At 54.2% G+C, this 24811-nt stretch overlaps 1 protein-coding gene across 1 annotated transcript; it reads right to left on the bottom strand.

The window, feature by feature from the left end:
* Window positions 1-1378: 1378 nt before the first annotated feature.
* LOC133356280 (kinesin light chain 1-like) lies at window positions 1379-22816 on the bottom strand. The gene is given in 17 exon segments (XM_061573702.1): window positions 1379-6548; window positions 7983-8049; window positions 9553-9674; window positions 10627-10752; window positions 10866-10974; window positions 11721-11770; window positions 12564-12616; window positions 13387-13486; window positions 14133-14306; window positions 14918-15019; window positions 16539-16626; window positions 17540-17741; window positions 18649-18718; window positions 19740-19769; window positions 19771-19989; window positions 21369-21614; window positions 22533-22816. Coding segments are annotated over 16 exon segments (1845 nt in total). The 5' UTR covers window positions 21609-21614; window positions 22533-22816; the 3' UTR covers window positions 1379-6455.
* Window positions 22817-24811: the final 1995 nt, after the last annotated feature.

Genomic DNA, 24811 nt, shown 5'->3' with positions numbered 1-24811 from the left:
GAGCGCATGAAACGCGTGTACACGTCACAATGAGCGCATGACACGCGTGTACACGTCACAATGAGCGCATGACACGCGTGTACACGTCACAATGAGCGCATGAAACGCGTGTACACGTCACAATGAGCGCATGAAATGCGTGTACACGTCACAATGAGCGCATGAAATGCGTGTACACGTCACAATGAGCGCATGACACGCGTGTACACGTCACAATGAGCGCATAACACGCGTGTACACATCACAATGAGCGTATGACACGCGTGTACACGTCACAATGAGCGCATGACACGCGTGTACACGTCACAATGAGCGCATGACACGCGTGTACACGTCACAATGAGCGCATGACACGCGTGTACACGTCACAATGAGCGCATGAAATGCGTGTACACGTCACAATGAGCGCATGAAACGCGTGTACACGTCACAATGAGCACATGACACGCGTGTACACGTCACAATGCATGTTGTTTGGCTGTCGGGCTGTGGAGGGATTCTAATGGCACAGTTTTTGGTCAGATCATCACGTGGCCTGACAGATTCTTCCTTCCTCCATCTGAGAGTTGGCAGGGCTGTCCTGCAGCACAGGGCTCTGGTCTCTAGCCGTTCCTGCGAGCAACTACGTCATCTATTCAATATAATTATGAATCATATCGGCTATGAAAACCTACGTGTTAAGAAGTAGCCAAGAGTGTTGTTGTTGCCTCAAGTCCGCCGGACATAGACGTCTCAGCCTACTTCTAACCAAGTAGGGCACGCCGCGGTGGCGAGATGTTAACTCCCTCGCCTGGGCTGCAGGTCATGGGTTCGACCCCTGACGCTTGCTGTATGTGGCCATCACCTGACGATGCTGCTGCTGCTTGTTGTTGTAATTACCGGCGAAACGTCACGGTGCTGGCATTTTAAATGTCGTGGGTTTACTCCCCAACACACAACCGGTTTGCTGAACTAGTAACAAATTGGAATGTTTTGTTAATGTGACAAACCTTGCCAATTGGCTGTGCCGGGTGGTGGCAGTTTTTAACGACACATTTATATTTACGTGATCTAATAAAAAAAACTCTATTATTGTTTATTTGTAGTTTGCATTTTTTCCCTGTGGTCGAGTGGATTTTTCTACAATTTTACCCTCCACATTTAGAAAGATGCGCTTAGAGTATTTGGCTGCGATACATTTCAACATTTGTGGCAAGGTCGCTTCTGAAGAGCCAGAGAGCTCGGTAGGCCCTACGTGGTAATGTCAAATGTTGTAGTTTATTTTTACAAGTGAGCTACAGTAGTTCTATCCTGCAGCGAGGAGACTACAATCAACGTCATCCTCAAACGTTTAAAATACGTGCGTCATCGCGGGGGAAAGAAAAAGGAGCAAAACACATTGACGTTTATATTTTTATTATTCATTATTACTCTTTTAATTATATTTGAAATCTTTAACAAGAACAATGACATTATCAAAACCTGATGCCCAATCACAAGTGCACGACATTACACGTAAAATCACAGCATATCACGGATATGTAAAACGAGTCAAGTAAAAACCTCCATTCCCATTAGTCACTTCACGATGCATATCTTCAGCCGCGGGACTCATGCGTGCGTTCTGGACCCTGCCTCTGCAGTTCTCTGATTCTTAATGCACAAAGCTTCAATACCCAGTGTATGGTTTCGGAAAAAAAGGAACTCTAGACAAAAGAAAAAAAATACTTCTTGAGAGACGTTTCAGGATTCATAAAGCAACAGCTACCAAACGTCCCCGCCGTGTGTGAGTGGGAGGGGGATAGTGGTTGAGTGGGAGGAGGGTAGTGGTTGAGTGGGAGGGGAGGATAGTGGTTGAGTGGGAGGAGGGTAGTGGTTGAGTGGGCGTGGTTAATGAAGGAGGAGTGGCTGCCAGCTCACCACCATGTGTCCCAGTTGAGTCTCCCAGAAACATGGCGTGTTTCGCGATCCAGCCCTCGTGGACTGCCAGTTAGAGGCATGATGATTCTCTCCGTCACCTCCCTTGCCCGTAACAATTTGATGAATTGTTGCAATTCAGGATGACAATTAGATTTCAGAATCTGTTCTTTATTGTTACATTATGGTGTATGGAGTGGTCTCTCATGGCTGCGAGCATCACACGAACCTACTGAATACCTGCTTCTTTAAATGGAAGCCCCAGAGGTCAGATGGTGGCCTGCAATGGCTCATGGTAGTGGCCCCAAGATCTATGTCCCGCAGAGAGATATGGCTCACCAAGACGTAGATTCAGATGAGATGAGGTGAGAGATGAACGAGAGATGAGATGATTAATCCGTAAACAGACGGGTACAGATTCGCGAGAGGTGAGAGACATGAACAAGGGATACATGCGAAAGGGGCGATTGTGACCAGAGGACTACCAGTCAGTCCCATCATGCCTTGCGTGTCACGTGATGTCACTGCACTGCGTGTATCGCGCACACAGCCTTGTGTTAGACCACCCAGCTGTTGAAAACAACATGGCCAAGATTTTGACTTGAGTTGTAAATCACGGCTGTGTGCATTATAAGAGCAGGGCAGTGATATTGTGTCACGTCGCATGCACGGCACCATGGGAGAACTGACGGTTTGGCCACGATGGCGATAGTGACGAGGAACTTGGTAACGTCTCAAGAGTGTACTTTCCGCTGTAAAGCCATTTCCCCCCTCCCCTAAATTACGATTCCAAACCACAACAGCATTCATATTACAGTATTAGCGTACCGTTTGGTGTTCACAAATATCGGCAGGTCAGATCACATTCAAAATAATAAAATCGCCGTGAGAGAAACGAGTTGCTTTTTGAAGAAGTCTTTAGACACTTCAAACTGCAAGCAGCGACAACACAAAAATGAGCACTCATCGAGCGGGTGCTTTAAGCCAGTGTGTTCGAAATAAAGTTGCATTACAAAAATAAATTAACTCCTCAGACAGTAGTGTAGTTACGACAGCAGCCAAACGCTACAAGGGGACGTATAATCTGAGTCAAATGAGCAGACGGATTCCGCTTTGAGCCAGAAACCCAACCCCCCCCCCCCCCCGCGTGCAGGAGGGGCCTACACCGCATTACATGGGTGCAGGCCAGAGATTTGAATTGTCAAACCCATACCAAGGTGGAAAAACAGAGATGTGGTTGTTTGCGAATAAGCAACAGCACAGTTTAAACATCACGATTCTTTTGTCTCCAAGCCACAACTGTATCTGAATCTGGCTGTTGGCGTCGCGTCAAACAGAAATCTCGCAGAGCAGCGCGAAACCTTCGCAGAGAGAATTCTGACATCCATTCAAGTGACCTCTGAACTACGCAGTAGCGGGGAGGCGGCACTTTTATCACCCGCTGCCACTCGCCGCGTGATCGGTCAAACCGATGGTTAACATTCTCAACAGCTGGAATTTAGACAAATTTAAAGTGCGGAACCAAATTAAATTTTGAACGGTATTTTTTTTTCCGCGTGCGCGGTCATTGGTTACTTGAGCTGACACCATCAACTCTTCAGCACTTGAGAACCCGGTTCAATCACAGGTGGCCCAAACCTGGATTCAGAACCCAGGACCTTAAACGGAGCCAGCTCACAGCTCTCACCTCGGAGCCAGCCGACCAATCACCTGACACCATTTCGACGAGAAATTTGATATTCGACGAACCATCGAAAGCTTGTGACCAAATAAAATCTGCAATGTCTCCGACCTCATCAGACCTAGGAAACTAGGCAGGATCGAGCCTGGATTGTGTGTGGATGGGCGACCGCCACCGCCACGCGTGCAACATGTTGTAGGTTGCAGCGGAAATAAGTTGTCAACAGAGGGCAGTGCTATTGTTGTACTGTACTACGGTATACTATGCACCATACCATACTACGGTCCATCTATGCTCCCCACCTTCACGAACTCGCACTGACCCGCATTGGCGAAGTAGGGTTAAATAAACCCCTATGGCCCACGTAAGTGTGAGGAGGCCCTCATCCAGCATTGGATTGACAAATGGGTTGTCCACGCGCATATGTAACCATTGAGTAGGTCATCGCTTATTCATTTCACTTTCAATGGCCACATGGGGGTCTTGCCAGGACAATGGATTCCTGGTCTCAAATTGGGGGACACTGCCAAGTTTTCTACCCTAGGTCACGGACCACACGTACGAGACTGCAATGGTATTTAACATTTCATCGTTTTTTTGCCATTCACCAGAACCTCCACCAAATAGAGCACCGTGTGAACAATCCACCGAGAAATAAAATCCTCCTCCCCCCCCCCGACCGTAAGCTGTGGGGTGCCACTACGGCAGCAGAGCTCGGACGAGCAACCACGAGTTCGCAATTCGACATCAAATTCGACGTAGAGTCGTTTGCCATCAGTATTATCCGGCCCTCGTGAATTCTAGGGGGTCGATAAAATTCGTACCGCTTTGTCGGACGTCACCAGCGGTTGTCCTATGGAACGACTGGCCCCCGACGAAGGAATATGGAATTTCCACTGGCAGCTTGGGAGAGCGGGCGATCGCTGACAGAGATGAGAACCGCCCCAATGTTTGTTTGAGCAGGGAGATTACTCAGGGAAAATCTGGAATTTTATGGTGGACTCATTTTTAAATCTTCATTGTGAACCGTTCCGCGACCACCAACTCACTACGCTTGAGAAACTGGTTTCAAGAAAAACTGGTTTCAAGAAAAACAAATCCAAAAGCAGGGTTCACAGCGACGCTGGCTCAGTGCCTATGACCCTTGAAGCCACCCGGCAACGTCATCCGATATAAATTAATCCACCCAGTCACACGCGGACTTTGCCGTGATATCTGCCCGTAGGTTCGTTTGGAATGCACGGTGAGTATGCTACTTATACGGCCCGGGGTGTGTGGCAACGTGGCAGAGGGCTAGGCTACGTAGGGTGTTCACTTAATAACTGAAGCGCTATCGATAACCGCATGCAAAAAACAGTTCATTCGCGGATTGCCGCAATTATTAAAATGTCTTATCAACTGAAAAAAAGTCAAACCTCTGCGTGTGTATCTCAGTCAACCCATGGGACCTGGGTCTGTCCCGTGACTTCCTACCAACAGCGAACCCTCCCACACTTCACAGAGACTTAATGTGCACCTAGCCTGGCACAAAGCACCGTGGCGACGACACTGCCACTTAGTGGCGACTGTCGTTGGAGGTACCGCTGATGAGTGCCGTGCGGTTTGAACGTTCGTGTCGAGCCAATCGGTCCTATCGTCACCAACGTTGAACTTGAATTAATTATCGATGCCGTGACAAACGGAACCGATAATCTATTCTGAAAACGGATTGTCGAAAAATCTACGATCGGCCAATAAACTCCATCGGCTAAGGATCGGAAGGGGAGGTTACAATCGCTCCGGGGATTGTCCCAGCCGATCATCCGACTCGGCTTCAAAAAAAGAGCACCGATTTGTGTTGACAGCGATTGTCTCGTTGACCCTTCGAGGCGGCCGACTGAGATGAGCGCCACACGGCCGGGACAGGAGCGAGGAACCGGAGCCCAGGCGCCAGATACGACCTCCGACTACATTTCACACGGCCCCGCGGACACAGGAGGCCTACACTACTTCGAAACGACCCGCCAACAAATATTTATCCATCGCTGCAAGCATCTCAGCCTGCGCAAGTCGGGTGCGGGAGGGGAACTATCGACCTGGCATCATCAACCACTGCGTTTCTAACTTTAGCGCCGCGCTCAAAGTCACAGCTTGTCACTCCAAGACACTCCCTGGCAGTGGCAGCAGTGGCTGCGCTGCCCATGCAGTTGCCCGCCAAAGACATCCGAAACTTGTATTCTACCCTGGGGAAGGAAACGGTTCCCCACCCGTGCACTGAGAGGTCGACTGCCCGGTTCACCGGCCCCAGCGTCGCGCCAAGACGGTCAAAGCGGCAGTGCCACAGCTGCTCGTCGCTAATGCTTCTAAGCGTCCAACCCATTCTACTCCCAACTAAGTGCAAAACACAAATTGTAGCACAGAAGCGGGTGCTGGGGGAGGGGGGGGGAGCTGACATTCGTCCTAAACTCATCGCAGCTGCGCTTAACTCAACGACACAGCTCAGTAAGGCTAAACAATTTCACCTGTTTTGCATTTAGTGCAATCATTGGTAGTGAAATTTTGGGACACCCGCTACTTTTGACTAAACGCGCGATTGTTTAATTTTTACAGCAATAATGACGAAACTTCACTTTGGTTTTGTGCTATATATATTTTTCTCAACAATCACGCGTGTGTGTGTGTGCGCGCGAGTGGGTGAGCGTGATGAGTGGGTGAGTGACTGTGAGTGGGTGAGTATGGATGGGTGGGTGGGCGAAGAATGGGAGAGTGAGAGGGGGCCCTCCCCGTCAGTAAGGTAAGCAGGGAACGCTTCCTGTGTGTGAGATCGTACCGTGTAAAGCAAGTGAACAGGAGCCCACATTGTCGTCACGAGGTTGTGAGCTGCCGTTCGGGGGCTGAGCTAACGGGGCCCAGAATCGTTGTGTGGGCCCAGATCCACGTGGCTGGAGCTCAGGGGACGAGACTCGCTCAGGCGGCGGTTCGATCTGCCAGCCTGCGCACACACGGAAACGTGCACGCACGTGGTAGTACACACGGGGGCGTCATACACACGGGGTCATGCAGGGTAGTACACACGGGGTCGTACAGGGAATCGTACACACGCGGTGTCGTACACACGGAATCGTACACACGGAATCGTACACACACGGTGTCGTACACACAGGGGGGTCATACCCACAGGGTCATCCACACAGTTTTCAGGCTATTTGTATCTGTTCCAGCTCCGACAGAGAGATGTTTTGTGTCTCTCAGTTTGCTTGCTATGCGATAAACACCTCTAGAGGGCAGGGCGTATGAGATGATGCGGATGGAAGGCAACTGAAGGGACCTTGGAATGACAGACAGTGTGTTCTTAAACAATGTGGGCAGAATAAAATAGAGTATACTGTGCCCCGTTCATAACGGGGGTTTTTGGGGGACTATATATAAATAATAAAGGAATTTAATGGCACTCACGAAGCTCACAAACTGAACAGCGAGCAAAGCGGCGCTGCTTCGCTGTTAACTTCACCTCCACGCTGCGCAGGATGCCATGTGCCAGTCTAGTACCAGTGCAGCCCCAGTCTAGGCCCAGTGATTTTCGGAGGCTTGATTTTTATAACATAAAAAAAATAATTACCAGTAACATTGCAAAGTCCAAGGTGGTAAATTTGGTCTCAATGCAAACACCACGTGTTTGGTCAGGAAGTGGATATACCTGGGCACCACCCAGTCACGAAATGAGGCCGCTAAGTAAGTCTGGACTCACAGGAGGTGCACACTCCTGTGAGTTCAGTGCATCACCGAAGCGCTCTGTGGAACAACATCGCTGCTTTGAGTCCGTTGCAAAGCTGGCTCAGGCTCAAGGATGGATCCCGAACATCTGCCACCCGTCACTGGGTTTCCAGGTCTCGTGAAGGAGCAGAAACCATCAAGCGACACTCCGCTCACCCTCACAGCAGCAGCAGCGGCGGCAGGCGGCTTTTGGCTGGCCATCGAACAAAGACGGTGGTCACCGCATCGCGTGGCGCTTTCAGATGCGCTTCTGTGGCCGTCTGGAGCGCTCTTCCTTCCGATATGAGGAAACCACTGGAGCTATGCACTTCTAAATCATCTAGGTTGACAAAGTAATTTCTTTAGAACTGCTTTTTGTGTTTAGTTTGTTGTCCTTCTCCGGCACCTCTGATTAGCATGGTTGGCTACGTACAGTGCGAAAGAAGTTCAACATACACGTACATACAGGGTTTTCAGGCCAGAGAGACCCTGGGGAAATTGTGTTGGCCGTATATCGCTGTAAGTCGTTTGATATCGCCTTTCGGAGACCCCCCCCCCCCCCACATCTGCTGTGAGAGTTAACATTGGAGTTGCAGTTGCCTCAAGATCAGTTGCAACAAAAGCTGACGGGAGGCACAGGCGAGGTCAAACGGTCGGGATAAAATGGTCTTACTTGATACGGCTCCTCCCAAGTCTTGTTGCTGGTATTTAAAGTGATGAGCGAACTCGCACGTTTCATTCTGCAATGCACGAGGAGAGAGAGAGAGAAAGACGAATCACAGACAAGAGCAAAGTTATTTGGTGACGCTGGTGACGCTGCCGCGCGGTGCACCAGCACAACCAACAAAAACACGTCAACACGGCCGTCAAGGCCGCCGACGTGCGTGGCCTGAAGACGGAAAAAATAAACGGGCGACGTTTCGGGCGATGGGGCTGAACATTGACGTGCTGTGAAACAGGCCCATTGCCCAGCATGTCACCTGGAATATTATTATTTTATTTTAAGGCCACCCGCAGCAGTAGTTGATGAATGCGTTGAGTTTTTTGTTGTCGTAAAGTTGACGCACTTTTGAAAAACTGCAGAACCAGCACGAGCCAGTGCAACTCCACAAAACATAGCATGCAATAGGACGAGGCCACACACACTTCATCCCGTGCTCCCTCCCTCTGGCCTGGCCAGGGCGATCGCTTCCTGCGAAGCGACGTTTGTCTTTCGTGCCACTTCATCCTGCCCGGGGAACTGTGGAATTCTCTTCCGATTCCACGCCGAATCCCTCGGCTCGTTCAAATCCGCGATTGATTGTGGGTTAGGCCACCGCAGAGGACTCAGTAGATGAGGCTTATGAGCGAAAACATCTGCGCTATGCCGATCTAGCTGCCGAAGCACGGCATCATGGCTGGAACACAGAAGTCCGACCAGTGGAGGTCGGCTGCAGAGGTTTTGTGGCAACATCTACAACCAGACTGCTTAGAGACCTGGGAATTAAGGGCCAGAGCCAGCGTTCGGCAATCAAAGCTGTATCGGAGGCGGCAGAAGGCAGCAGTCAGTGGCTCTGGATGAAGAGGAAAGACCCCAGCTGGGCCCCAAAGTGAGAGGGCCAGGAGGTATGCAGTCAACAATGCTTGACTCAGGGAGGAGGACGCCCCTGCCATGCATAGTCCCATGGGATGTTGGCTACCAACAACAAGGCAACTCCTATGACCAATTGGGAATGGGACGCAAGCGTAGGATTGATCACCCTGTCGCTGGCCGCCTTTGGGGAGGGTGTATAGTATGAAAGGCCGAAACACCCTAGGAACCAAAGGGTCACTACTGACGATGCGCTCCCCAAATTTCACCAGGCTCACTGTTCATGAACTCTTGGAAGTGCTTGCACAAAGGATAGCAACATCTCATCCTGTGTTCTTTGGAATCTGAAATCCGCGATTGATTGTGGGTTAGGCCACCGCAGAACGACTGGGCCAAATCTATGTTTGTTAAGAACCCTCCACACCAACCCGACGCAGCCACAGAAACTGAATCGGCAAGCGGAGGAAAGCGCTTCACAACGCGCCGATTATTATTATTGTTGTCGTCGTTATCGCCGGCAAGTCAAAGAACGGTTGTCGCAACCAAATGAAGAAAATCGTCAGCGGCCGATGACGCTTGCGAGAGCCACGGCGTGCGCGGACACAGCTGGCGCCGCCGGTTCCGTGGCAAGCGCAAGGGGGGGATGGGGAGGAGGAAGAGGCGAGGGCCTTACCCGGGGTTGCGAGGTTCCTCCACCTGCCCCTTGAGCTTCATGACGAGCTTCTCGCTGCTGCGCACGATCGTCTCGCGCAACTTCCCAAACGAGCTGCTCCGCGACATCGCTCCCGTCCCGTCCTGGGCACGCGGGCAGCACACCGACGGGCGCGGGGAGGCGCACGCGCGAAACTCGTGAGGAGAGGTGGAAGAGGCGCGGCAAGCGTGACGCGGGCATGTGCGTGCGTGTGCGCGACGATTGTATCCAGATTGTCGACTCCCTCATCGCCGACGAACCGAATCACCCATAAATATGTCTCGTCTCGTCAGATAATTACTTGAAAGAAAATGTGTTGAGCGGGAACACTATGATGAGAAACGGCGTGCTGTTAACGGGTAAAAAATATTCCCCCCGCCAGTACCCGATCAGTGGGGTTACAACGCTTGCGGTGACGCGTTGACAGGTTTGCGTTTCAAGGCAGTGGGCCTCATGTGTGTGACGGGCCGTATCCTGGCCACGGGCCGGAGGTTCCCTCCCCGTCTCTTAGCGAGTACAAACGTAAAGATCCAGCGTCTCTCTCTGCATGCAAACGAGCCCTCGAATGGCACTTTAACTCTGTCGGCAGCCTCCGAGGAATTATCGGACAATCACCGTCAACACAAGCGAGGCTCACTTTATGAAAAGCCCCCCCACAGAGTGATTTGAACTTCAGGCCTCTCCGTCGACTGCTGGATTGTTAGGTGCGGCCTTGTGAAATTCTGAAATCGAGGGGGGGGGGGGGGGCAGGCAGCCGTGCCGGGATGCCCCATGCCGGCTCTCCGGAGGGCCGTGCAAGTGTGTGCGAGTGTATGAGAGTGCGAGTGAGCGAGTATGCAAGTGTGTGCGAGTGTATGAGAGTGCGAGTGAGCGAGTATGGGCGAGTGTGTGAGAGTGCGAGTGAGCGAGAGTGAGCGAGTGTGCGCGAGTGTGTGAGAGTGCGAGTGAGCGAGTGTGTGAGTGTGCGCGAGTGAGCGAGTGTGCATTGAGTGTATGAGAGTGCGAGTGAGCGAAAGTGAGCGAGAGTGCGTGAGTGCGAACCGCGAGGTCACACACCCCGGTCCATTGCGCCGGGATGCTAACGTCGTCCGCGCCCTCGGGCCCGCTCTCGTACTTGACGAAGTCAACCGAATGCAGCGACATCTGGCTCCCGCTGTCGTGCGCGCGCACCAAGTTGCCGTCCTGCACCGCACACGCCGACAGCAGGGTCACTACGTGGCAGCTGGCAAGAGTAAGGAGACAGCGACACGAGCGAGCAGTGTGTGGGGGAGCAGCAGTGGCCAAGGCGGCGGTACCTGTGGGTGGCCGCGCGCTATGTATTGCTCGAGCGTTTGCGCAGCCTCCACCCGGCCTTGCCTCCGATAGAGCGCCGCCAGGTTCTTCAGCGTGTTCGTCACTGTGGGGCTGCGGCGGCGACGATCACACGCACATGGGGGGGGGGGGGAAAGAGAGGTTGCGTCAAACAAACGAAGGCACGGCTCAAAAAAAAAAGCCCTCACGGCTCTAAACTTGAACCAATGCGAGCGCGTTGCGTGAACGGCGAGCAACTCGCCGCCGCGATCATCGGCTGAGACGGAGCTTTTGTGCGTTGACTCGAGCCGGAACGATCGGTCGGTTGCGTCGATAGGCCAACTGAAAGTTGTGTTCGGCTCAAGCTTCTCCGGGGCCGATCAATTCGGGTCCGGGCGAAAAACGGCAGCCATGCCATCGTCCCGCCGCCTCTCCAAGGCTGGGAAACCCCTTACAAAGCCACGCCGGGCACGATGCGGCCGGTGCCTAAATCTCTACCAACGCCACGCGCCCATCACCACCCAGCCAGCGGCACACGGAGGTGAGAACAAAAAAATGTTCCCCAACTATTGTCACGTTATCCGACTCGTCGAGTAATCGATGCGACAATCGGTTTTTATTAATGTAATAATTTGAAAGCGCGGCTGTAAAATCTAAACACGCAGTGTGTGGTGATGCCACATGATATGCAAGGCATGCTGAGAGGATGGATCCGATGGTCACAATGGTGCCGCCACCAGAGCCCGGCAACGCTTGTCTGTGGGATTTTCATGATTAACGACGAAACCACGAACAATGCGAAACAATACCGTTACTATTAACAACACGTCGCAACTGTCGGAGGAGACTCGGAGACTTGCCTGTCTTCTCTGCTGACCTTGTACCAGTTTCCCAGCTCCATGTGGCTTCCCTGGGTCACACACAAGCACACCGCAACGAGACGTCCCACAGCCCGCTTGCCACACGGTCCTAGCGCAGCGACTAATGATCGCGTGCCCTCGAAATAACGTGGTCACTTAACACCACAACCATACCGTGTCCGGCCCGTCCACACAAAAGGGGTAACAGGATCACCACCCTGCCCGGCAGACTTTGTCTCCAGCGCTGAAGTTTACGCACTGCACCGGGTACTCATTTAAGGCCGAGTCGACCCAGGGGCAGGCCAGGACGGGTTCACATATCACTCACCACGAATATTCGCCTTGGTCGTGAACGGAACTGGCTTTCTGGGTTCATAGAGCAGTGCGCTAACCAAAGTGCCACCGCTCCACCCAAGGTTAGTTACAAGGGAGACAAAGAAAGATCACCCGGATAGCCTCTAACAGAGTTGAGGCAAGTGCTGTTCGCGAGTAGCAGCACCGATGATGCCGGCACTGCGCACGCGGGCGGTGAGCACCACGCCCGGGCTCCCTTAGTCTCCCCAGTGGCGATGTTTACACACTGCACCAGGTACTCATTTGATGCCGAGTCATCCTAGGGGAGGCCCAAAACCGGTTCGAATATGTTGCCACTGCATTTGGCCGCGAGCGGGAATCAAACTCGGGTCGCCAGATTGGATTCGTAGCGCAGCGCGCGAACCACTGCTCCCCCGCTCGACAACCTCACAACGCACTGGGCATCTGTGCAAAAGAGCTTCATGGCTCGTCGGATTTGTTCAGGATCAACAAACATTCCGTTTCTGACACGCGGCCCTCTGCTCGCACCTTCACGTTGTACTCGCGCTCCTCGGCGTGCACCCAGATGGGCTTGTTGGGACCTAGCAGGAAACAACAAACAACGATCGTTCAGCTTGATATTTGACCGTATTGGCGGTACACCGGTGGTGCTCGGTATAAACAAACAAATAAACCGCAATAACTGGTTATTTTCCCGCGATTTGCGGGGTGGTGATGGTGCGTCAAAATCAGTTCTCGTGATGTCGAAGCTGGTCGGAAGACGATTGTTGTGAGCGGGCTGAACACGAAGGAGCTTCACAGCCTGTTGCCGAACATCAGCGCCCAGCCTGATGACGATTGGCTGCTGCGTGTTTTGACTCCCCGTACCCTAGACTTGGTCGGACGGTTCCTCAATTCAACGTACCCAAATCAACAGTCTCGGTAGACTGAATAAACCTTCGAATCGCGTAAAACTTGGCGACAGGGTCAATTAAAGACAGATAAACTGAGTTGACAATTTGATTTCAGACAGTTTTATGAGGACCGGTGTGTTATGCTGCACCGGTGTGCCCCAATATGTCCATTTAACCAGGAGAGCCTCACCGAGTCTCAAGGCTCGTTATCAGGAGGGTCCCGCCTCGTTTTCGCGACCCAACGCCAAGGGAAAGGCCTCATCCAGCAGGGGATTGACACAAGGCATGCGCGTGCAACGTGGATTCTCATCGTGCTGTCCCTTAGCCAAGAAAGAAACTTGGATTTTATTGGTAAAAAATAATCCAAATTGCAATGCGCACGAAGCAAAGCGGTATGGCGATCGTAAAACTTTAATCGCGATGGGGGTGGGGGAGGCGCCGTTGTGTCAAAGTCTCACCATCAAACGATCCAAACTGCTTTTCGTGAGCACGCGTCAAGATGTCCTTGTACAGGGCTTCCGCCTCGTGGAACTTCCCCTGCTTCTGGTAGCAGGAGGCCTGGAAGAGGGAGCGGGAAGGAGTCAGAGCGGCGAGGACTTTGCTCGGCCATTAAACACACGAGCGCACTGCCATGCCACACGGCGGCGATGCGCCAACCACAGTTTACCGCGTCAGCCGCTCGTTTGCAGAAGTTCCGAATTTGATGAATGGGACCCAGGCTCTTCTTGCTGCGAGGCTCACACGTTACCACCGTGCCACTCTGTAGCCGTATGTATGTTGTACGTAGTATGTATGTTGTGTGTATGTTGCATGTATGTTGTATGTATGTACTGTTGAATTTCTTTTGCACCGTACATAGCCAACCGTGCTAAATGGAGGTGCGGGAGGGAGAACAAACTAAAACACAAAAAGCAGTTCTAAAAGAAATCAGTTTTCAATCTAGATCAAGATGATTTAAATGTGCACAGCTCCAGTGGCTTCCTAATATCGGAAGAAGAGCGTTCCAGATGGCCACAGAAGCGCATCTGAAATGCGGTGACCACCGGCGCCGTTGCTGCTGTTGCTGCGAAGATGACCGCAGTTTGCGTGATGATGGTTTAACGCTCCGTGACGAGACCAGCAGCGAGGCGCTACGGTCCATCACTGGTGGCAAGGTGTAGAGCGGGTGGAGGAGTAGCGGCCCCCGCCGCCGCCACCGACGCACCAGGTTATTCTTGGTCTTGGCCACGTTGGGGTTGTCGGTGCCCAGCTGCTTGGTGTAGATTTCGAGGGCCCGCCGGTAGTAGTGCTCCACCTCCCCATACTTGCTCTGGTTCTGGCAGAGCAGTGCCAGGTTGTTCAGCTGCTTTGCCACGTCCGGGTGGTCTTTGCCTAAGATCTGGATGGACAGACAGACACGTAAGCAGGCAGGTGGAAATACATTTTATATATATATAAATAAAACAGTCTTCATTGACAAATATTGTCAGGCTCTAATTTCGTTCACAAAATTAACTCTGCCATGCTGGACGTGGTGGTGGCAGCGGCAGCCCGTGCTTGCGTGCGTGCGCATGAAGGCCACCCACCCCCTCGTGTGCCGTGCCGGCCTTCGTAGGTGCTACTCGCAAACAGCACTTGCCCCAACAGCCTTTTAAGGCTACACGGGGGATCTTTGTCTTGTAATATTTACAGTCGCGTGTGTCGTGAATTGTGTCTGTATTACAAAGACAAACATCTAACATAGACTTCAACAGGCTGTAAGGGCAAGTGCCGTGCCGGCCTTAATACGTGCTTGCTCACAGCACCTGCCGCTGGAGCGATGCACTTTTAAATCTACATTGAAAACGAATTTCTTTAAAACTGCTTTTTGCGTTTGTTATCCTTCCGCCGAACCTCCGATGAGCACGGTTGGCTACATACGGCGCGAAACAAGTTCAACATACACACGTGCAACAGTGTGTTCAAGGCGCGTGTGCGCGTGCATCAGGACACGGCGGTGCCGTTGCGCACCTTCTCCCGGATCTCGAGCGCGCGCTTGCAGAGCGGCTCGGCCTCCTTGTACTTGCCGCGCTTCCCGTAGAGCACGGCCAGGTTGTTCAGCGTCGCCGCCACCTGCCGTGAGAAGGGCGCAATGGGGCGGGGTGTGAGCGGGCGAGGAGGGACGGTCTCGCACGCGCGTGGTGGCGGCGGCGGCGATACGTTCAGCGGCTCGGTGCCGACAACGTCGGGGTCCACTCGCCGCGACGAGAGGGCTTCAGCAGAGAGGGAGTTTGTCGTGTCGCTATTCCTCCTCATCCGATGAATGAGCCCACACTACAGTGGATTATTATATGGTCCACATGTTAAATATATGGTCCACCTGTTCAGCGCTGTCGCGGCACCTTAAACCAAACCAACGCCGTCATCCGGGCGAAACGGACGTCGTTAATTTGATTCCATATGTGATGAGCGACACGCGATACATTTTTGTCTAAGCTTGCAAAAATGCGACTTGCGTTTACGCGGAAAAACCCTAGGACGGGTTTTGACTTTTCTCGTCGGCAAGGTGCGGCCTGTTATAAACAATTGCTGCCGAGTCTCCAGCTGCGATCGGGAGAAAGCGCTTCCACGAACACCAGCGGAGGGCCTGTCCAGTGCCAAGGGAAGAACAGTCGTTCACGTGACTTCGGTGTGGAAAGACAAAGATCCCTCCCATAGCCTTAACGGACTCTTGGGGCAAGTACTGCACGGTACACGAGGGGGTGGCGACCTACACCACGCCCGACCGCCTTTGTCTCCCTCAGTGGCGATGTTTTTTACACACCGCACCAGGTACTCATTTGAGGCTAAGTCGACCTAGGGGAGGCCCATGACCGTTTCAGATAATTGCTACTGGTGTTGGCCATGAGCGGAATCCAACTTGGGTTGTTGGGCTTGTAGCTAACCGCTACACACAAACACACGCACACCTCCACCGCATCTATTAGGGGACAGCAGTAACCAAGCACGGCGTTATGATCATAAACGCAGTGGTGCTGTTGTCAGGTTGAAAATATTAAACTAATATATTTGTTGACTAATTTAACTATTTTAACCAGGTAAGGCTCGCTGAGCTGTATTGCTCTTTTTCAGAAGCGACCTGGCTTTCACAAATGATAGCTCAATAAAGTGGCTTATCGTGTTAAAATGTATTGCAGCCAAATACTCTAAATGCGTGATGTTGATTCTAAATGTAGAGGGGAAAACCGGAGTACCCGGAGAAAAATCCACGCGGCCAAGGGCAGAGAGACACGCAAACTCCAAATATACAGGCGTCAGGTTTGGGATCGAACTCACGACCTCTTGTATACCAGGCGAGGTAGTTAACATCTCGCCACTGTGAGATGCCCTTAAGTACCCGATTAGTGCAGCTACAATACTTCCAGCGATGGACGATTTTAGTTCACGAGTTGTTTCCTAAGCGGCAGGCCTCATGTGGCCGCGGTGAAAGCGAAATGAAGTAGTGGGCCCTATCCGGCCCGTGGCCTGCAGGTTTCCCACCGCCAGAGTGTAGAAACACTGCCAGAAAGAAAATATTACTTCTGTGTAACGTTGCAAGAATCTTCTCTCCGAGATGCACGACAAAGATGCCGCCGCTGCAACAAGCAATTACCGCTGGGTGATCTTTCCCCAAGGTCTTCTCACGAATGGCCAAAGCATCGTTCAGCAAGTTTCCCGCCTCCTTGTACTTGTTCTGATCTCTGTAGGAACGACAACGACAGAGGACATCGTTAACACCAAAACACGTTGGGAAAAATCGTGCAAATGCATTGATCGTGTCGAATTCGTCACAAGTATTTAATGAGCGGTACGATAGCTGTCAAGACGTCCAGTGGTTCCCGCACTGCGCTACGAACCCGCCGACCCACGATTCGATTCCCACTCACAGTCAATAAGTGATACATCTCTGAACTGTTCCAGGGCCTCCCCTAGGTCGACTCAGCCTTAGAAAGGAGTACCTGGTGCGGTGGATAAAGATTTGCACTTGGGAAACCAAGGCGGATGAGGGTGGTGCTGGCCAGCCACCCCCTCATAGGTGCTACTCCCGAATAGCACTTGCCCCAACAATCTGTTAAGGCTATGGGGGGGGGGGTGATTCTTTGTCTTGTAATATTTACACAGTCTCGTGTGTCGCGAATTGTGTCTGTATAACAAAGGCAAAGATCCACCGGACAGACTTCAACAGGCTGTAGGGGCCAAGTGCTGTTGCTGGCCTTAATACGTGCTTGCCAACAGCACTTCCCCCAACCACAGTCGAAGGCACGCGTGAGTGTGCGTGCGTGCGTGAGTATGCGTGCGTGCGTGAGCGTGCGTATGCGTGCGTGAGTGTGCGTGCGTGAGTATGCGTGCGTGAGTGTGCGTGCGTGAGTGTGCGTGAGTATGCGTGCGTGAGCGTGCGTACGTGAGCATGTGTGCATGAGTATGCATGAGTATGCATGAGTGAGTATGCGTGCGTGAGTATGCGTGCGTGAGTATGCGTGAGTATGCGTGAGTATGCGTGTGTGCGTGCATATGCGTGAGTATGCGTGCATGAGTATGCGTGCGTGCGTATGTGTGTATGTATGTGTGAGTGTGCGTGCGTATGCGTGCGTCAGGAACAAGTGGGGGCACCACCTGTAGACGAGGGCCAGGATGTTGAGCATGGTGGCCACGTCCGGGTGGTCGTGGCCGCTCGTCTTCTCCAGGTCCTCGAGCGCCTGCTTGCAGAGCGGCACGGCCACCTCGTAGCGGCCCTGCGACGCGTACTGGATCACCAGGTTGTGGAGTGTCTTGAGCCGCGCTGGGATCTCGTAGCCGCCCGAAGGCTGGTGGCCACCTAGGACCGTGCACCCACAAAGAGATAATGAAGGATCCCGTCCGTATAACCTTCACAGACTCTTGCGGCAAGTGCTGTTAGCGAGTAGCACCTGTGAAGGTCGGCACGGCACACGAGGGGGTTGGGCGGCCAGCACCATGCCTGGCCGCGAGTGGGAATGGAACCCGGGTCGCCGAGGTTCGTGGCACGGCACGCTAACCGCTACCCATTTACCGCACACACTCAACAGACGCATGTCAAGACTCCCACACAGGGCGGCAGCAGCAGCATCATCAGAGAGCAGCAACTGTTATCGTTACCTGACATTCAATCTGATGCTATCCAATTATTTACGGAATCGATTAAAACTACATCTTGCTCAAATAAAGCATTGAGGTAGTGCTCATCGTCTGTTTACAACCGTGAGTCAGTGGTGGAAACTACACATTCCTGTGGCAGGGGCGAGTATAGCCATAGGACAACCAGTGTGACGCCCCCGCACAGCAGACCACCAGGGCACTGAGGTCACAGGTCACTAGAAGAGGGATTCAGTTTTTCAAAAGCGTTATTTTGGACAAGCGGGGAAAGAACGGAACTCTTAGAGGAGGGTCCTGCAGTGGGAAAATGGTCAATTCCACGAACGATAGTGGAGTACCAGGAGAAAGCCCCACACGTACGTGGAGGTAATACTCAAGAGGTGAATTCGCATGGACAGCCACCAACACATCCTGTGTCTTGTCATGTCATGGCCACCTTGCAGTCGCCTAGCTGGTTTGGGGTTTTCTCAAATGAGCGCGCAATCCACTAACCCCTTGGCTCGACTAGCGCCGGCTCACAGCTGCGAGCGGCACCGCTCTCTGGGCTAGAGACGAATGAGATGACGGGACGGTAAAGGTGTGAACGAAGAAGCCTCAGAAGAGAAACTCGCCTTCATGGCTGTCGTTCGGGAAGAGGTCGTCAAGAGGCTCCTTGGACAAATCCTTCTCTCCTTCTCCCTGCTGACGGACAGGACACGCACACACACACCACACAACATGCTCAAGTGCTCCCGCACAAAGACAAAGAGCCCTCGTATAGCCTTTGAAAGATTGTTAGGGCAAGTGCCGTTAGTGAGCACCTATTAAGGCAGAAACAGCGTGAGAGTAACTGGCGTGGCCAGCACTTTGCCTTGAATTTTATGTTTGGGGACAGGGGTGTATGGGACGCGTGGGCGTGTGGGCGTGTGGGCGTGTGGGCATGTGGGTGCGTGGGCGAGTGGATGTGTGGGCACGTGGGTGCGTGGGTGTGTGGGCACATGGGTGTGTGGGCACGTGGGCGCGTGGGTGTGTGGGCACATGGGTGTGTGGGTGTGTGGGCATGTCGGGGTGTGTGGGCATGCTGGCATGTGGGAGCGCGTCGTGAGTGGGCACGTGGGTGTGTGGCCATGTCGGGGTGTGTGGGCATGCTGGCATGTGGGAGCGCGTCGTGTGGGAGCGCGTCGTGAGAGGGCACGTGGGTGTGTGGGCATGCTGGCACGTGAGTGTGTGGGCATGTCGGGGTGTGTGGGCATGCTGGCACGTGGGTGTGTGGGCATGTCGGGGTGTGTGGGCATGCTGGCACGTGGGTGTGTAGGCATGTAGGGGTGTATGGGCATGCTGGCACGTGGGTGTGTAGGCATGTCGGGGTGTGTGGGCATGTTGGCATGTGGGAGCGCATCGTGAGTGGGCACGTGGGTGTGTGGGCATGTCGGGGTGTGTAGGCATGCTGGCACGTGGGTGTGTGGGCATGTCGGGGTGTGTGGGCATGTTGGCATGTGGGAGCGCGTCGTGTGGGAGCGCGTCGTGAGAGGGCACGTGGGTGTGTGGGCATGTCGGGGTGTGTGGGCATGCTGGCACGTGGGTGTGTAGGCATGTCGGGGTGTGTGGGCATGTCGGGGTGTGTGGGCATGTTGGCACGTGGGTGTGTAGGCATGTCGGGGCTGTGTGGGCATGTTGGCATGTGGGAGCGCGTCGTGAGTGGCGCGTGGGCGTGCGGACGCACCGCCTCCTTGTTGGACTCGTCGCCCGCCTGGATCGTCGTCGTACTTGCGCATCTGGTTCATGAACTCCAGGTGCTTCTTCTCCTCCTCGAGCTGCGCCACGGCCTGCTCGCTGCGCTGCAGCTTGAGCTGTGTGCCGGCCAGCTCGTCGCGCAGCCACTGGTTCTCCTGGCACAGGCGCCGCACCTGCGCCCGCAGCTTCTGCTTCTCCGCCTCCATCGTGTTCAGATGATTCGACAGGGCCACCATGACCTGCTCGCCCGTCGGTGCCAACCAAACATTACCCCAGAATTGTTTACTGTTGTTATTATTGCCACGTTAAAGCTCAACTCAACTTTTTACTTCACCAGGTAAGACCCATTGAGTTGTATAGCTCTTTTTCAGAAGCGACCTGGCCACAAATGATAGCTCAACGAAGTGGGTTATTATCATGTGGAAGTTTATAACACCCAAATACGCTAAACACATGATGTCGATTCTAAATGGAGGAAATATCCACGCGACTATGGGGAGAACATGCAAACTCCAAATATACAGCAGGCGTCGGGGTCAGGATCGAACCCATGAACTCCTGTAAACCAGGCGAGGTAGTTAACATCTCGCTACCGTGGCACCCACGGCGGCGAGATATTTACCCAGGAAAGCCTCACTGGGCCGTCCCACCACCTCAAGTGACTGCGAGTTGAGTGCATGGTCTATTATTGCGCACACATTGGTCGAGCGGACCACCAACTCGAATATTTGTGTCAAAATTTCAGCAGCAAAATGAACCGTGCCCACCGCTATGACAAGTGGACCAGCTTGCAATCGGAACGGAGTTTTGTTGATATTCTGTTTGGTGGGGGGTTGACTCGGCCCATCATCCCTCCTGGGGTCTGTAAAGCGAGTTACCACTTTGTGAGAAAGACAACAGCGATTGTCCTGTGGATAGACTCGCCTCCGCCATAGGAACACAGAAATTCCACCACTGGCTCAGGCACCGTAAACAGGAGATGAGCGCTGCTTGAATTAAGCAAACCATTCCGAGTGGTGGCCATTATCACGATGTGTGAAGGGTTTTACCCGCTCGTTATCCATTGTCGACTAAAATAAAAAAACACACAATTCGGTGACATATTTTGGTCACTCATTTCGTGAAGACTGGACCGCGTGGCCGGCCACCTCTTTGTGTTTAGCTTCTTGTCCTTCCCCCGCACCATCCAATTAGCACGGTTGGTTACGTTCAATGCAAAAGAAGTTCAACATACATACATCTGCAATAATTATTACAAATTTGTTATTTTACCAGGTAAGATCCACTAAGCTAGAAAGCTCTTTATTACAAGTGACCCGGCAACAAATGATAGCTCAACGAAGAAGATTATCGCGTGGACATTTATAGCAGCAGCCAAACACTCTGAATGCTGATGCTAAATGTGGAAGGAAAAACCGGAGGACCCGGAGAGAAATCCACGTGACGACGGGGAGAGACACACACAAACTACAAATATACAGCAGGCCTCGGGATCGAATCAGCGACCTCCTGCGTACCAGGCGAGGTAGTTATCGTGCGAGCGAATGGAACGGTGCGAGCAGCAGGCAGAGCTGCCCCTGTGTCGGAATGTGGCTGCCCCCCCCCGCCGCCCCCCCACCTGTGCCTCGTTGAGCCCCAGCTCGATCATGTCGAGGGAGCGCTGCACCACGCTGCTCTTGTCCGACACCACCCTCTTCTCGTCGTCACGCTCCACGCACTTGAGCGTCTCGAGCAGCGTGCTGAGGATGGCGTTGTGCTCGTTCTTGAGCGCGTCCAGACCGTGCACCACCGACTTGGCGCTGGCGATGATGTCCTCCTGCGACATCTTTTCCAACTTCTCTTCTCTTGGGGAAAACATTGTGAACTGCCGTCGCGGACACGGAGAGACAAATAATTGTAGTCACCCAGGGACCGGATTCACTCATCTTGCCGCCCCCCTGCCCCCACCGTGCCCTCTCCGCCCCCCATCCTCTTACGGAAAGAGACACAAATAAATACAAAGATCCCCTGTGTAGTCTTTTGAGACGGATTTGGCAAGTGCTTTTAGCGGGTACCTATGAAGGCCGATACAGCACATGATGGGGTGGGTGGCCAGCACCACGCCCGGCCAGCTTTTCCCTCCCAGAGGTGATATTTACGCACCACACCAGGTACTCATTTGAGGCCGAGTCGACCTAGGGGAGGCCCAGGAACGGTTCAGATAATCGTCACTGGCGTTAGCCGTGAGCAGGAATTAAACTCGGGTTGTTCGGTTCGTAGTATAGTGTGCTAACCGCTACACCATTAGTCACTACACAGACGCAAACACACATGACACACGCATGCTTATACAGGCACATACAGGCAGCCGTTTAGACCGTCTCAGATGAACTCCACTCCCAGTGGCAGAGCACGTGAGAAAGTGCTGCCCTCTACTGTGCAGCACAGACGACACTTGAAATGATCTCAGAAATCGCTCTCTGATATCCACTTCCGTGCACCGATAATTATCGACACGATGGGTCACATGCTGCTGTGAGAGGCCCAAATGGAATTGACTGCGGACATGACATCGTTCGCCCAACTGGAATACTTTTGGGCTGGTTGGGGAATGAAAGACGTGAAATATGAGGCACGCGTGAATTCACTTTGGTCGCATTGTAACTCGGGCACACTCGAGTGAAAGCGCTCTATAAATACACCACGCGGCACGCCGTACAGCTTCAGAGCACACGTGCTGAACGATGCACTTAAAGGGCTCCCAGACATTGCCAGCCCACGCCACTGCTCGCCCCTGATTCACCAGCGGGCGGCCGGCACCGCCACCGTCGTCGTTCTTAGAGGTCCAGTTCCAGGGCAGCTCCTGTGGCCACGTGGTGGAGTGGTTGTTGTCCCCGTTTGGACTAAACGAGCGCCTCACAAGACGCAGTCCTCTGGACTCGCATGTACTCACAAGACAGTGCTTGAATCCACAAGTATTATCAAGACAGTGGCAGTACACGCATGTACTTTCAAGACAGTGGCAGTACACGCGTGTACTATCAAGACAGTGGCAGTACACGCGTGTACTATCAAGACAGTGGCAGTACACGCGTGTACTTTCAAGACAGTGGCAGTACACGCGTGTACTTTCAAGACAGTGGCAGTACACGCGTGTACTTTCAAGACAGTGGCAGTACACGCGTGTACTTTCAAGACAGTGGCAGTACACGCGTGTACTTTCAAGACAGTGGCAGTACACGCGTGTACTATCAAGACAGTGGCAGTACACGCGTGTACTTTCAAGACAGTGGCAGTACACGCGTGTACTTTCAAGACAGTGGCAGTACACGCGTGTACTATCAAGACAGTGGCAGTACACGCGTGTACTATCAAGACAGTGGCAGTACACGCGTGTACTTTCAAGACAGTGGCAGTACACGCGTGTACTATCAAGACATGCACTCTGCGGAGGCCGTGCTCACAAGACGGCCATTCGTACCCGCCAAGTCCCCAACACGGCCCCCGTGTCCTCACGAGACCTCCTGCAGACCTCCTGCTCACTCACGGCGACCGCGGGTGACCCCCCCCCCGCGTGACCCCCCCCTCCCCGCGTGACCTTCCTACCCCGCGTGACCCCCCCACCTCGCGTGAACTCCCCCCTCCCCGCGTGACCCCCCCCCCGCGTGAACTGCCCCCTCCCCGCGTGACCCCCCCCCCGCGTGAACTCCCCCCCCCCCCCGCGTGAACTCCCCCCTCCCCGCGTGACCCCCCCCTCCCCGCGTGAACTCCCCCCCCCGCGTGAACTCCCCCCCCCCCGCGTGACCCCACCCCCCCTCCCCGCGTGACCCCCCCTCCCCGCGTGAACTCCCCCCCCCCGCGTGAACTCCCCCCTCCCCGCGTTAACTCCCCCCCCCCCGCGTGAACTCCCCCCTCCCCGCGTGACCCCCCCTCCCCGCGTGAACTCCCCCCCCCGCGTGAACTCCCCCCCCCCGCGTGAACTCCCCCCCCCCGCGTGACCCCACCCCCCCTCCCCGCGTGACCCCCCCCTCCCCGCGTGAACTCCCCCCCCCCCCCGCGTGAACTCCCCCCTCCCCGCGTGACCCCCCCCCGCGTTAACTCCCCCCTATCCGCGTGAACTCCCCCCTATCCGCGTGAACTCCCCCCCCCGCGTGAACTCCCCCCTCCCCGCGTGACCCCCCCCCCCCGCGTGAACTCCCCCCCCCGCGTGAACTCCCCCCTCTCCGCGTGAACTCCCCCCCTCGCGTGAACTCCCCCCCCCGCGTGAACTCCCCCCCCCCCCGCGTGAACTCCCCGCGTGACCCCCCCCCCCGCGTGAACTCCCCCCCCCCCGCGTGAACTCCCCCCTCCCCGCGTGACCCCCCCCCCCCCCGCGTGAACTCCCCCCCCCGCGAGTGACCCCTTCCCCCACCCGCTCGGGGATGAGGCGAGAGCCCCTTGGTGACTCTCTCTGTTGACGGACCCCGTGGGGGACCTCGTGGGGGACCTCGTGGGGGACCCCGTGGGGAACCCGACCCCCCCACGATCAGAGTGGAGACGCCGTCACCACTACGACCCGCGGGGCCGTCGCTTCAGTCCCGATGGCGAATGCCCCTCCCCTCCTCCTCCTTCAACATCTTTGCAGCTGCTGCCGCACTCGCTTCGTGGTGCCACCACAACATGAGAGCCGTGACTCATCCTGTGAGCCGTGAGACTCAAGCTGAGAGCCGTGACTCATCCTGTGAGCCGTGAGACTCCAGCTGAGAGCCGTGACACTCGAGCTGAGAGCCGTGACTCATCCTGTGAGCCCTGAGACTCGTCCTGAGCCGTGACTCATCCTGTGAGACTCAAGCTGAGAGCCGTGACTCATCCTGTGAGCCGTGAGACTCGAGTTGAGAGCCGTGACTCATCCTGTGAGCCGTGAGACTCATCCTGAACTGTGAGACTCAAGCTGTGAGCCGTGAGACTCAAGCTGAGCCGTGAGCCGCGGCCATCCACATCCCGGGGGAGACTCCCTGAGCCCAAGCACGCAGCGAGTCCCAGGGCCCGACAGCCCCCCGGCACCCCCCCACCCCGGGCCCCTGGGCCCCTGGGCCCCCGGGC

Source organism: Lethenteron reissneri, chromosome 53, assembly GCF_015708825.2.
Source record: "Lethenteron reissneri isolate LAM-NWPU_2019-01 chromosome 53, ASM1570882v1, whole genome shotgun sequence".
Classification (NCBI taxonomy): domain Eukaryota; kingdom Metazoa; phylum Chordata; class Hyperoartia; order Petromyzontiformes; family Petromyzontidae; genus Lethenteron; species Lethenteron reissneri.
The sequence above is the reverse complement of the archived record's forward strand: the minus strand, read 5'-3'. Positions and strand labels throughout refer to the sequence as shown.